Genomic DNA, 13,606 nt, shown 5'->3' on the forward strand with positions numbered 1-13,606 from the left:
CACTGCGTGTGCAGCAGGAACGCTTGGCCACACACAGCTCAGGAATTGAGGCATCAAGCGAGGGAAATGAATTCTCTCAAGAGCCTTGGACTTTGCTCTAAGAAAACTGATGTCCTGACTTCCACCACGAGCCATGGGAAAAATCTGAAATACAGCAAAGCTTCTTTGCCAATTCCTTCACAGTCTCCRATAGAAAACTGCTCTGATCTTTGGCGTGTTACACAATTGCAGCCTGGAAGTTAAATAGAAAGATTTGTAATGAATACTCACTGCGTACATTGGAGTATGATGTGGGGAATTTTCTGCTTGAAAAGAGATCATTACAGAACAAAGACATTTAAGAAAGGCCAAATTATCAGTAGGCTATTTTGAAGCCTACACAGATTTCCCCAGGGACAGTGCTGTAGGCTCGTCTTTCTATCTGCCTTTGTTCTGGTAGCTCCAAGACACTCTTTTCCACTTGCTGGAGCTCTTTTATTTTCTTTCTTCCTCAAAAATGTGCAGTTCTCTTCATTCTTTATTGTCATCGACTCTTTTTTCTTAGTCTCTTATCACCTGTTCCCATGGTAGAATAGAGAGAAGCCAATAAATCCAATTACATTTATATATKAAGGTTATATCTTTGCAGGAATTTAAATGAACTTTGATTCAAGTTCACATGTTGCTGCTTCTTGTGATAAAGATAACATTAGGCTATACAAGACTATATTTTAWTTCTATCACAACAAAGAATTTTTCTCCGTGTGAAATTTTATCTAGCTCTAGGGTATTAGCTCATTCCTCAGTCCACTTTGTCCCTCTTCCTGTCTCTCCTTGCACTCCCCATGTGCATATGTGCTGACCATCTAAGTACTCTACCTTGCAAAGCGAGACACTAGCTGGCACTCCAGTCAAGAACCRTTCAAAGTCTTCTGTCTTAAAATCAGATCTCTAGGCTAAGCCAGTTATCTATACTCTTTCAAGGCTTACCAGAGAGAAAAAGGTACCTTCAGGTACATATGTCTCATCACTGACTTTAGAGAACAAGCTCAGGTTAGGTGTCTTGCTTTGGAGATGATTGAAGTCAGTGGAGACARATCAGAGAGGGGTTACTAAAGATGATTTTTGTCATAGTACAGGTCTTGAGAACCATACTTGCAGTTCAGTTGTCCCTGCAGTCTCAGATATGTCCACTAATTGTGGGTATTTGTCCTGAGATTTGTCTCAAGTTGAGCAGTCCAAAATGAAGGSCTTTAGCATTAGCAAATGCTTCAGAATATAAGCCTTTGACATGACAAAACACTTGGGTTTTTGAGTGTGTTTTCAAACACTAGAATTGCCTCTGCAAGGGCTGAGCATGTGGCTTCTCCTTGGGAGGTCCAGTTGTTGACAGATAGCTGGATCCGGCCCCAGAACTGACATGGATTTAACATTTAACTTGAATAGATTGACTCTCATATAACCCTAAAGGTACTCTGTCACAGAACAGAGYAGGGCATCAAAAGAGCTCCCTGAGAGGCTTTGTCTTTAAGCTCAGAAGCTTCAAAGTCRAAATAATTCAGTAGATGAAAAAAGTAGCAAGACAAAACACCCCRAGGTCTAGCAGAAAAGGAGATTTTCTTATTGTTCTTTTTATCTTCTTCTTTTTATTCAGAAATAACTTACTAATGGAAGAACCTGCTGAGGCCTAAAGAACTCTCCTTTTCTCATGCTTTTCRTTTTGTCTTTGCTTTTGGCACAATACTAACATATGAGTCGTACGTTTTTGGCTAATGCCGTCAGAGTCAATAATATGATAGCCCTTCTGTTATGAAAAGGAAACTAATTGAAATTAAACTATGCTACAGCTGTATCAAGTATGTGGACACATTTTTAGTGTCTAACGAAGTTCCTGTTACAGAGCAGAGCCCTCTAGGATTCGCTGACATGAATCACCTGTAATTGCTGTAGTCGTGAGTAATGCCACTGAGCGTACCCAGGCTGCGCGCTGCGGCGTGCCGTGCMGCGGGGCCGTGGGGAAGGCTCCGACGCCGTGCACTAACCTCGCTGAGGTCCTGCTTTCTCCCTGAGGCTGCTCRCTGCCACTGAAAGAGAAGTACGTTTCCAAGACGAATCAACAAGAGGAGRGTCATAGCTGGAAAAGTGTTTCTAATGCCCATTAGCCTTTTTAGAAATAACTTGCTCAACGTAGTAATTGTTCTGACGTGAATTTCCTGGCTAACATGGGTAAGAATATTTTTACTTAAGAACAGTAAGCATGTTTTAAGCATGTTATGGATTTACATAGTTGATGGCATAGTATAACTTCCCTCTAAGAAAAACAAGCACATTCTGCCTAGAAATTACTGTACAGTTATGCTAGCAATGCTTTGTGTTTGAATGGGCTCCAGACATAAAATATTGTCCTCCTTTTTCTTTTTATTTCTCCCAGATTTCTGGGCTTATTAACTTAAATCTTGAATCCTTCTTCAYGGTTTAGAAAGCATTTGGACTAGAAGAGTATTATAGGCTAAGAAGAGACAAGGTGGAAAAGCCCTTCTTGCGGAATTCATTTTTTATTGTACTTCCAGACATGCAGAAAGGGATTACTTTCCTTGCCAACACAGACATCCACATGTAGCAGGTTGAATAAGCATCTTTTCTAGAGCATGATTCTTATCATCCTAAAACAGATGTCTCAAACAGGTCAGCTGAATCGCACACTAGAATTCCCCTTTTCTTTCCAGTAACTACACGAGCAGGTTGGACACCTAACTCAGACAGATATGTCAATTTTGTAGGTGTAGAAGTGAGATAAAATCTATTCTCAGTGAGTAAGGCTCTCCTTGAATTAACTTGAACAACCCTACCGATATAGACAGGATTAGTGCAGTTAAACAGGTTGAATCAGTATAAGGAAAGGAGAATTCGGCAATTGGACCATTACCTTTAGTAAAGTATACAGTGTGTATTATAGTAAAGAATTTGGTCCTGTTTATACACTTGGGGAAAAGGTTTTATGTGAATGTGAAGAAACTGTTTAGGCTCTTTTTGCCTGTGAAATCTTTCTGATAAACTGAATGTAAGTACGTATTTTGGAGGACCTTTGGAGGAAAAACTTCTAGAGATTTCAAGGAGGCTTTAAAACTTTCCTGCAAAGACTTTTCTTCTCTGTTTATGTGAGTACTATAGTTGGATTATTAAAAAAAAAAAAATCAAACAAAAAAAGAAAAACCAAACAAAACCGAAAACGGTAGCCAGGAGTGCGCAAATAAAGAATCTCCTCATCTTTTCTGAATCTGGCATTTTGGTGTTGGCTAATTTAGTTGTTTGTGCAAGCCCCATAAATAACCTAGACTGGTTACTGATACCAGACATAATATTGCTTGTGTTAAGTCTCTTATCAAGTTTGTATCTGGCTTCCAACCAGCTTAATAAAAAGCTGCTATTTATGTTCTTCAACAATATAGCAAGTAGCCTTCATGGATTTTGTGATTTCATGAATGCTTTTTGTGATTTCAAGTTGATTGTAAGTGAGAGCTATTGTAAGGAACACAGTTAAACTAACACATAGTCATTAGCTCCAGGCATAGAAAAAAAGACAATTAAAATGACTTTTAAAGCGACCTTTACCGTATGCAAATGTTCTGGCTCTCTGTCTTTTATCTTGTACCCTTGCCAGCAGYGCTGAAGTAAAAAACAAACAAAAACTCAAAAAAACAAGGTCAATTCACTTAGATTTTTCCATTCCAAATACTGATGGAACTGAATGTGCAGCTCTGACATGGTTTTCAAGACTGATCAAATCAGAACAGTCTGTTGGAAGGCAGCGTCATACTTCACTCTTTTCTTACCATCATCTTTAAAAGGTCTGGATCACCAGGATGTTCCTTTTATGCCTAGAGCTTTCCGAACATAAAACTGTGTGGTGAAGAAGTCCCAAAGAGCAGAGAAATTTCATCCCTGYAGCTGACTCAGAAGACTGCCGGTGGGAGGTGAGGCGATCCTAGACGTGCTCCCAGCCAGGAAGGCTGGCATTTACCTCCCCCCAGGAAGGAACYGGGGGGAAATGTATCTGTAGCTACTGGCAATAGATAAAGATGTGATGGGAGGARAAGAGGAAGAAAAAGATGAGGTCTGTTCTTATTTTGGGGGCAGGACTCTGCATCTTTGGCATACCCTGGGGCCCGCATTACAGTGTGCCGGGCTCTGCCCACTCCAAGCTGGGAGAACCTGCACCAGATTCTGGTTTTGAAGCAACAAAAGTATCCCCTTATGGCCATTAAGAAGAAAGAAGAATAAAATCAAAGGGAATCAGGAAAAGCCTCCACACTCATTATGAAAACAAAACTCTGCTAGGAAACATGATGCGTATTCCTTTTAATCAAAAGCAGGAAGACATTTGGAGCACTTGGGGCCATCAATTGCCCTCCGGCCCATGGCGGAAGTCCCCAGTGATGTCAATGGAAATTCTGCACGCGAATCATGGAGGCACTGAGACGGATCGCCTGGCGCCTTGGTTTACTCCTGCGTTGAAGGCACGGAGGAAGGCTGAAGCCTGCTGAGAGGAGTCATGGCGTTTAGTTAACTTTTATGCAATACTTCATTGGCTTCTCCAGGCAAGAACACACATTTTCAGGGAAGAAAAGAAAAGCAAGCGTGGCATTTTGTGCTCATTTCCTGACCCTGCCTTCAGATGGGCAGGAATCCTACGAGGTCTGGGCTGCACAGCCCCCACTGGCTCAGTATTGGCATCAGCCAGTGGTGACACTGTGTCTGCAGACGGCACCGGTAATCTCCAGAGCAGCTCTTCCTCACACTTGTAATGATCTGGAGATTATGATACAGGAAACTACTTTGCAAAGCTTGCTGGTTTGGGGCAGGAGCTCTTAATTTTGTGACAAAGACGAACGAGTCTTTAGGGAATAGTAAATCCATTTGTCTAGGGATGTTAAAGGGCAGGTGACCTCTTCCATGGCTGCAGCCCCTGAAAAACAAAAAAGGTTCTTTTTGCCATGCAACAAACAGGTTCATTCTTGGCCTTTCTTTGAATCATATTGCAAAGGAAATGTTACACTAACAAGTCCTTAGGGTATTTTTTATTACATATGCATCCTCCATTACTCATAAGTTCCTTTTGCGATCTCAGTGGACATTTAACGCTTATTAAATAAAGCATTAAGATAGTCTTTCATTTCAGAAACTTTGTGTAACAATTTCATCAAATACCAATATAAGTTAAAGATAAATTTGCTCCTCTTCCTACTTAATATCTCAAATGAAAACATTTTTACATATAGGAAGAAAAGAAGATATTAAGGGCAGAATAATTTTATGACACTGGGAAGTGTAGCTCCTACTTTTGAAAGAGAAATGAAGGCRTTGTTTTTAAAGAACTACATCAGCCAAAATAGATCAATGTGCAGAAGTATGAGACCAGAACATTTCAGTAAAGTACTACAATCTAAATTTTCATAAAGAGTCAATACTTGTCAGCTTTACTTATATCTTTTCTGAGAAAGATTCCTGTTGTTATTTGTAAGATTTTGACTGATTGAAAATAATAGCATTTACCTGAAAAAATCATTGGAGCTGAAGATAAGCATGGAATTAAAATCTAAATGTTCTACTTTTTTAAGAGTTAAAAAACCGAACTCTTGGTGAAGTTCGATGGAGCCTGTCTGCACTATAAGTCAAACTAAACTGTCAAATTTGAACACCTGCAAAGAAGATTTGGAGTCAGCTAGCGGCTTGAGCCCCTCTTTGTTAACTGGTACAAACAATAGCAGCAGCAATGTTCCCTGTTCCCAGCGCGAGCTATTTATGACAATGCCTTTTGTTAAAGGGATTGTTCAAGGGACAGCAAATTATTCTGCCAAGCTTTAGTTATTGAGTTGAACGAAATAAATGTTTTCCTGGCATTTTCATTTACCTTGCCACTTACAAAAGAGACACATAGGTAATGCGGTAGCAGGAAGGAGAGCAGTATTTAACCCTTACTAGTCTGTATTCAGACAGTAGRTATTTGAACATGTGGCTGAATAATTACAGTAGGATACTTCTCCTGGTGAAGTTAAGATGAATTTATACATTGACTTCCTTTCAGGGAGTAGGAACATGTTCTGTGTTAGGGGTTTCTTGATCAGTGAATTTCAGTTCACATCCCATCTAATTGCATCTCCTGGTGTTAATAAAATAGAAATGCCCTGTAACAAGAAACTGTTTCACTCCCAGCAGTAGAGAACATGCTGTAATGGGAAAAATGTGCTTTAACTCCCCTGTATCTTGGAGATAACAAAAGCACTGCTATTGATAATAAATGAGTGACAAATATATTTTTAAATGCTCCATAACTTGTTTAGATAAAAGTAAATAAAAGTGTAATCTGAGGACTTTCTCCAGCTATCATTATGGACAGAGTGAATCAGTTCCTTCAAGCCTTGGTTACATGGTCCATGGTTACATTTTCAATACACTGTCTTAACATTTCAGATATTAACCTTTTCTTTTTGTCTTTCCTCTGCAGATACAGGCAATCCATTTGTAGAGATGCACAGTGACATACCAAAAATAATACACATGACCGTGGGAAGAGAAATGATCATTCCATGCAGAGTCACAGCACCAAACATTGCTGTTACTTTGAAAAAGGTACCTTAATCCAAGTATACTCTGAAAGGGCTATTTTTAAATAGGAATGTGGCATGTTTTTTTCATTATTATTATTTGTTTGTTTGCAACTCTATTTTAATGATTTTGAAATATTTCAACAATTGAGCATTTTTTTAATTCAAATACTAGGTGTCAGTGTGATTAGAAGTACGGCAACTGKGGGGGCTTGGTCTCATATCTGAGAAAATAACTTCATTAGGTCTGCACCTTGAATATTTGATACTATTTTATTAAAGTTTGATGAGAAAGGTTTCTTAAGCTCAGGAAGGGACTTTTTTTCAGGAAAAGAGATATTCTCCCACCTTTTTCCCTGCCCTTCCTTCCTTTCCCTCTTTTCTTGTTCTTTAGAGGTAAGAAAGTGCAGGGTCTGAAGATCTTCTAGGATGGTACACGGCATTTTTTCAAACTTTTATCCTACCTCAGTTGCTCCAGCAACTTTGCTACTTCCTTTTCTGTACRAGTACACTTATCAGACTGGAGTGGCTTCTCCTTGTAGAGAAAACTGTGCACAGTTTGATGCWGTAGGTCAGTTTTAGAAATCCTAGATGTTTTTCATGTGGGAAACCACTTCTTTCCTTGCTTAGAATCATAGAATCAATAAGGTTGGAAGGGACCTCTGGAGATCATCTAGTCCAACCTSCCTGCTCAGCACGGTCACCTACAGCATGGTAGATAGGGTTGCATCCAGGCGAGCCTTGAAGATCTCCAGAGAAGGAGACTCCACAACCTCTCTGGGCAACCTGGTCCAGTGCTCTGTCACTCTCACAGGGAAGAAATTCCCCCTCACGGTCAGGCGGAACTTCCTGTGCTTCAATTTCTGCCCATTGCCTCTTGTCCTGTCACATGGGACAACTGAAAAGAGTTTGTCCCCGTCCCCTCGACACCCTCCCTTCAGGTACTTATCCACATGGATAAGATCCCCCCTCAGTCTTCTCTTCCCCAGGCTGAASAGGCCCAGCTCTCGCAGCCGTTCCTCATAGGGCAGGTGCTCCGGCCCTCTCATCATCTTTGTAGCCCTAYGCTGGACTCTCTCCAGTAGCTCCATGTCTCTCTTGTGGTGGGGAGCCCAGAACTGGATGCAGCACTCAAGATGAGGCCTCCCCATGGCTGAGTAGAGGRTCAGGATCACCTCCCTTGGCCTCCTGGCAACACTCTTCCCAATGCACCCCATGAGACCATTGGCCTTCCTGGCCACAAGGGCACATTGCTGGCTCATGGTCAACTTGTYGTCCACCAGCACTCCCAGGTCCTTCTCTGCAGAGCTGCTCTCCAGCAGGTCAGCCCCCAGCTTGTAGTGGTGCCTAGGGTTATTTCTCCCTACGTGCAGGACTCTGCACTTGCCCTTGTTGAACTTCATGAGGTTCCTCTCCGCCCAACTCTCCAGCCTGTCCAGGTCTCTCTGAATGGCAGCACAGCCCTCAGGTGTGTCAGACACTCCTCCCAGCTTGGTACCATCAGCAAACCTGCTGAGGAGGCACTCTGTCCCCTCATCCAGGTCAGTGATGAAAAAGCTGAACAGGATGGGATCCAGTACTGAGCCTTGGGGGACACCACTAGAAACAGGCCTCCAGCTGGACTCTCTGCCACTGATGACGACCCTCTGAGCTCTGCCTTTCAGCCAGTTCTCAAGTCACCCTACTGTCCACTCATCTAATCCACACTTCCTGAGCTTCTCTAGGAAGATGTTATGGGAGACAGTGTCAAAAGCCTTGCTGAAGTCAAGGTACACAACATCCACTGCTCTCCCCTCATCTACCCAGCCAGTCATTCCATCAAAGAAGGCTATCAGATTGGTTAAGCAGGCTTTCCCCTTGGTGAATCCATGCTGGCTAGTCCTGACCACCTTCTTTTCCTCCATATGCCTGGAGATGACATCCAGAATGAGCTGTTCYATCACCTCTCCAGGGATGGAGGTGMGGCTGATGGGCCTATAGTTGCCTGGGTCCTCCTTGTTGTCCTTTTTGAAGACTGGAGTGACATTGTCTTTCTTCCAGTCCTCAGGCACCTCTCCTGTTCTCCAGGACTTTTCAAAGATGATGTAGAGTGGCCTGCCAACAACATCCGCCAGCTCCCTCAGTCCCTGTGGGTGCATCCCGTTGGGGCCCATGGATTTGTGGATGTCTTGCCTGCCCAGAAGGTCTCTAATCCTTTCCTTCTCAACCAAAGGAAAGTCTTCCTTTCTCCAGACTTTCTCCCTCACGTCCAGGCTMYRGGATTCCTGAGGGCTGCCCTTAGCAGTGAARACTGAAGCAAAGAAGGCATTCAGTAATTCTGCCTTCTCTGTATCCCTTGTCACCAGGGMCCCTGYCCTATTCAGTAGCRGGCCCACATTTTCCCTGGTCCTCCTCTTGCTGCTGATGTATTTGAAGAAGCCCTTCCTGTTGTCCTTGACATCCCTTGCCAACGTATATATAACTCTCAAGAAACCTGGCTGCCCTATATGTATGTAGGAAAGTCTCGGGTATAGAGGTGTAAAATTGTACTTCTTTTTTAAATTCCTTTTATTTGGCTTAAAAATTAAGTAGAAGTGCCAGTGATGTTTTGTTTCTAAATAAAGTGAATTCTGCACGTAATGACTTCAGTGTTCAGCATTGTTACTAGAAAGAGAAATTTGTCTTTTTATAGAATAAGATGCAACAGATAAGCAATACCACTGTAAGGTGGCAAGACTTCAACAGAAGTCTTTGATTACAGAGCTTTACACCAACCATGGATTTGTTCATGTGTTTTAACTTGGAGATTTACAAATTTTGTGTGGTGCTGCCTTGCTAATATTCTAATATTGATCCTGATTTTACCTCTTGATTTCCAACTGTTAAATCACACGAATGAAACTTAAACGCAGAGGAAAGAAAATATTCTAATCTATAATGTTTATAGATATGTACACACACACATGCGTGCGCGCGCACACACACACACACACACACACACACACACACACACGCACACAGTGAGATATGGACCTGGAGGTGGATGATGCACAAGATTCTGGGACTGTAGAATCAAAAGTATATGAAGCTTGGCTCTTGGTATGGTGTATATTGTAAAGTGGGATTTTATTTGGGTATTGTAGTGTTTGAAGTCTCTGAAATGCCTCTGAAATCTCAGCATATTAAATTCCTAACCGAGAAAATTCTTGTCAGACTTTGCTCTTAATAAACATTATAAAAATCAACTTATTCTCCTTATTTGGAGGAGATTGAGGCATCTCTACTCTCTTGTTTTACATGAGCTTGCCTTTAGTTTGGGGTTGTGGTGTAAGATGCATGTGTCTTTATGCGATCAAAACCAGATGTAATATTTTGGGAAGGAGAAAGAGGAGGTGGAGCCAAGGCTTAATAGAAAGAATTGGTTGCTTATATGTTTTGCATTCCAGGAAAAATAAATGTGTTCCCTCATCCATCCCAGAATTTCCTGAAGTATGTAAACTACAGTGTATTACATCATATCTCTATTTATCAAGCTGCGACATCCATGTATGAAGATTCCAGCAATTTTTTGCTCACAGAGTAATTGAGAGACGYGTTAAATGCATTTCACAGCTGCAAGCGTACTGCTTCTGGAGAGTTGGCAAAAAAACTATCCTGTGTTTTCCATCTAGCAATAAAGGAAGAAGTCAGTGTCCCCATAATGCTATCCTCTGGAGCTGGAAAACCACCCCCAGCATCAGAGTCATTAGATTCTGCATTTGGTATTGCCAGGAAGTCAAAATATGGAATAATCTCTGTAATTTCTCCCTTCTGAAAGAACTCATTGATAAAGTCACGTGAACGCTGCCTACAGCATTTTATTCCTTTGTAGTGCTACTTCTAGTTTTAGTGTACCAGTATCACGAAGGTTTATTATCCATGTTAAACACTGCAAATGGTTTTATTACTAAAACTACATCTTCAGTCATTCCTTTTGTGCTGCTATGTTGTTGTGGCTGAATGTCTGTACAAATTGCACTGCACAGAATGTCAATCCATATACGACATAGGCGGAGCCTTTAAAGATCGAGAAGCTAATAAAGCAGGCAACCAAAAATATGCAATTTATATTTAAAATCCAACCTTCAAGTCCAAATATAACTTATTTCTTCAGCAGCTGGTGGTTCTTTCAATTACTCATCATTTTGATGATCTGCAAAATTAACTGATAATTTTGGTCTAGTGCTTAATGGACAGATATCCAGAYTCCTTAAAATAATCATCCTCATCAATATTGTTTTGACAGTCTCATTTAAGATCCCTAAGAGTAGATAAACATTATTATAGCCAAAGTATGCACTTCCCTTGCTTCTTCATTTGCTTCTGTCTTGCCCATCTGAGAAAGCATCTGAGGGTTTGATCCCTTTATTTACTCTTTCAGATTCTCTGCCAAAAATCAACATGACCTTCTCAGGAATAGAGGCAAATAAGTTTTGATATAAAATCAAGGGACTAAAAAAAAACCCCAAAACCTCAGGGATACTGAGAGAGTTACACACCCCAAAAGTCTGAATTCTTAATAATGCCACACCATCCTTCCCAGACTGATGGAAGGAGAGACATGCAAGAAAAGATAAGCATACAAAACACTAATGTACATTTTTACTATACTTTCAGCTCTTTGCAGTACAGTCTGCCTTTGGAGATGTGGGGAACCATATCTTGACTATGTGTTCTTGACCATATGTAAATACCTAAAACCTTGTCATAGTACTATGTTAATGCCTCTTACAAAATGCAAAGTAAAAGGCCAAGACTGAACTGGGTGCCACAGTAATGTACTTTATGCAGATAAGTGTGTAGATAGTAAATTCTATATCACAACAAGTTGCTTTGAACTCATCTGAGTATGTGCTCATATTCACAGGTAATCTATTGTTTCAGCTGCATTTATCCTCTGCTACTTTGGTGGAAATCAAGCTGTTTCAGCACAGTGTTCTTTYATAGTTTTTCTATTTCTCGCTGTGATGCCCAAACAGCCAAGATTCTGCACAGGGCTCTGAATGACTTGAACTACACTGGTTCCATTTGAGCAGATCATTGGGCGAAAGGACCTCTAGRGGTCCCTTCCAACCTAAATTCTTATGTGATTCTAGGATCCTCTGTTCTGTACCATCCATGCAGCAATCATCACAATAACAACTCCATGATCTRGGGTGGCCTGAAGCCAGGGCCTCTCTGTTTAGGGCAGAGCAAAGAAACTGCTTTTCTAAGAGTGAGAGACAGGCCACCTGAATCAGTGGGGCTGGCAGAGGAGAGCAGCATGGAGGAGGACTGGGTAAGAAGCAAAAGCAAATAAGGAGGGAGTGCAGAGTTGTGAAGGGCCATAGGAGTGAGAGTGAGCTGTTTAACATGTGCTCTTCTGAGAGAAAATCCTGATATTTCTACTTTCTGAAGGGGGCTTGTTGCAGTGTCTTGATCTTTCTTCCACTGGTATAATCAGAGACCAGCTATGTCACAGAGTGTGTTTTGATAGTCACAGACATCAGTTTTGTAAAGTTTTCCTTAACAGTAACCAAAATGTGTCCATTGCTGCTTTTGTGCGCATCACCATACACACCTCTGTTTTCAGCAATGTCAGGTGGGTAAACTGTGCACATAAGCATTTGCCTCCAGGGCAGATGGACCTTTTAGATGCACAGTCAATGAACTGTATTTCAGTGTGGCAAAACAAGATCATCTGTGTAAGCACTTTACTTCTAAGATCCAGACMGTTCTTGGTTGATCTGGTTACTCTCCCACTTCTGAGGCTAGACTAATACAAATTCAGTAACTGGTCAGTGAACCAATGAATGTGAAGTGAGTGCCTTCCCTGGAAATGTCAGATGACTTTCTCTTTGTGGTGTATATGAAAACCCATAGAGGTTTTCCATCTCTGCTGAAACAGTTTGGTTTCTACCAAAGCAGCGAAGGATATATCCAACTGAAAGTCTCAAAATTATAACTATGAGCTGACTAAACAAAGCTYAGATATTTGCTTTATTTGGAAACAGGAATGGCAACAGAGTTCTTAAAGCTCAAGATACTGTTGAATGGTAGCCAGTCAGCTATAATGTAATGGGGTATTCCTTGTGTGTGTAACGCACACCTTCCCTGTGTTTTGCATGCTTATTATAGCTTCTTACCAGCTGTTGTAAAGATAAGGAATTCTATCCTAGCACTTTTGWGCTTGCCAGTAGGAAGGAGACGGCTGGCCATCATACAAGCTMTCTGCTCAAAGAAAAGGGAAGAAAGAGATGAAGGGAATGTAGTAAGGATGGGAGCACAGAAAGAAAGAGGCGWTGAGGTTCACGGGTTTTAGCTGACCCAAACGTGGAAGTGCATACAAATGCTTTTTGCTTAGGGCACTAATTCACTCAAAGTCTTAAAAAATATGCTACTTTCATTATACATTTTTTTTTGCAACAGCAGTCACAGCCAGGCTTTGTATTCATGGCCTTTTGCTGATCTCCATGCTATCCGAACAGTGGCATTTGTTATGTCAATAAGGCTATGTAACGGCAAAAGAGGATTGACATGAAAACAAGAATCGTGCTTTGCCTTTTCAAGTTTTCTAGTATCATATTAAAATGGGCTTGAAACYCAAAGGATGCTAATGTAAAATATCAGTGTTTGTACTGCTGACAAAGTGGAATGCTTGATCTCACATGGCAATATTTTAATCTATGCTGGATTTCAGGTGGTAAGTTTTAGAAACATCTGACAGCTTTACATTGTTGGGTGCTCAACTTCAGAGGAACCAAGAAATGCCAAAATTTTGAAATGTGTTGAATACTTTTCCTCTGGAAGTGTAATGTATAAAAAACGTTTCAAGACATCTTTTCAAAATCTCTCGTCAGTGTAACTTTCTTCGTTCAGGTTGATATGTAGTTCCAATAAAAATGCCGAAGGAAGCTTTGTGGATTAAAAATTTGTACTTTAGATCAAATGTAATGACTTTAAGATATGTGTGCACTGTGACCTGTCAGCTTTAGAACAAGTGTTCATGTTCTTTCCTTCTTCTT

At 41.0% G+C, this 13,606-nt stretch overlaps 1 protein-coding gene across 1 annotated transcript in view; it reads left to right on the forward strand.

Annotated features, from left to right (window-relative positions):
- Positions 1-13,606, forward strand: part of FLT1 (fms related receptor tyrosine kinase 1) — a 119,228-nt gene that overhangs the window by 20,715 nt on the left and 84,907 nt on the right. Inside the window, exon 4 of the mRNA XM_085321801.1 lies at positions 6,485-6,609. Coding sequence (XP_085177927.1) covers positions 6,485-6,609 — 125 coding nt within the window. The remainder of the gene's footprint in view (positions 1-6,484; positions 6,610-13,606) is intronic.

This window comes from Rhea americana, unplaced genomic scaffold (assembly GCF_003343005.1).
Source record: "Rhea americana isolate MKP2758 unplaced genomic scaffold, rheAme1 scaffold_71, whole genome shotgun sequence".
In the NCBI taxonomy this organism is placed as follows: domain Eukaryota; kingdom Metazoa; phylum Chordata; class Aves; order Rheiformes; family Rheidae; genus Rhea; species Rhea americana.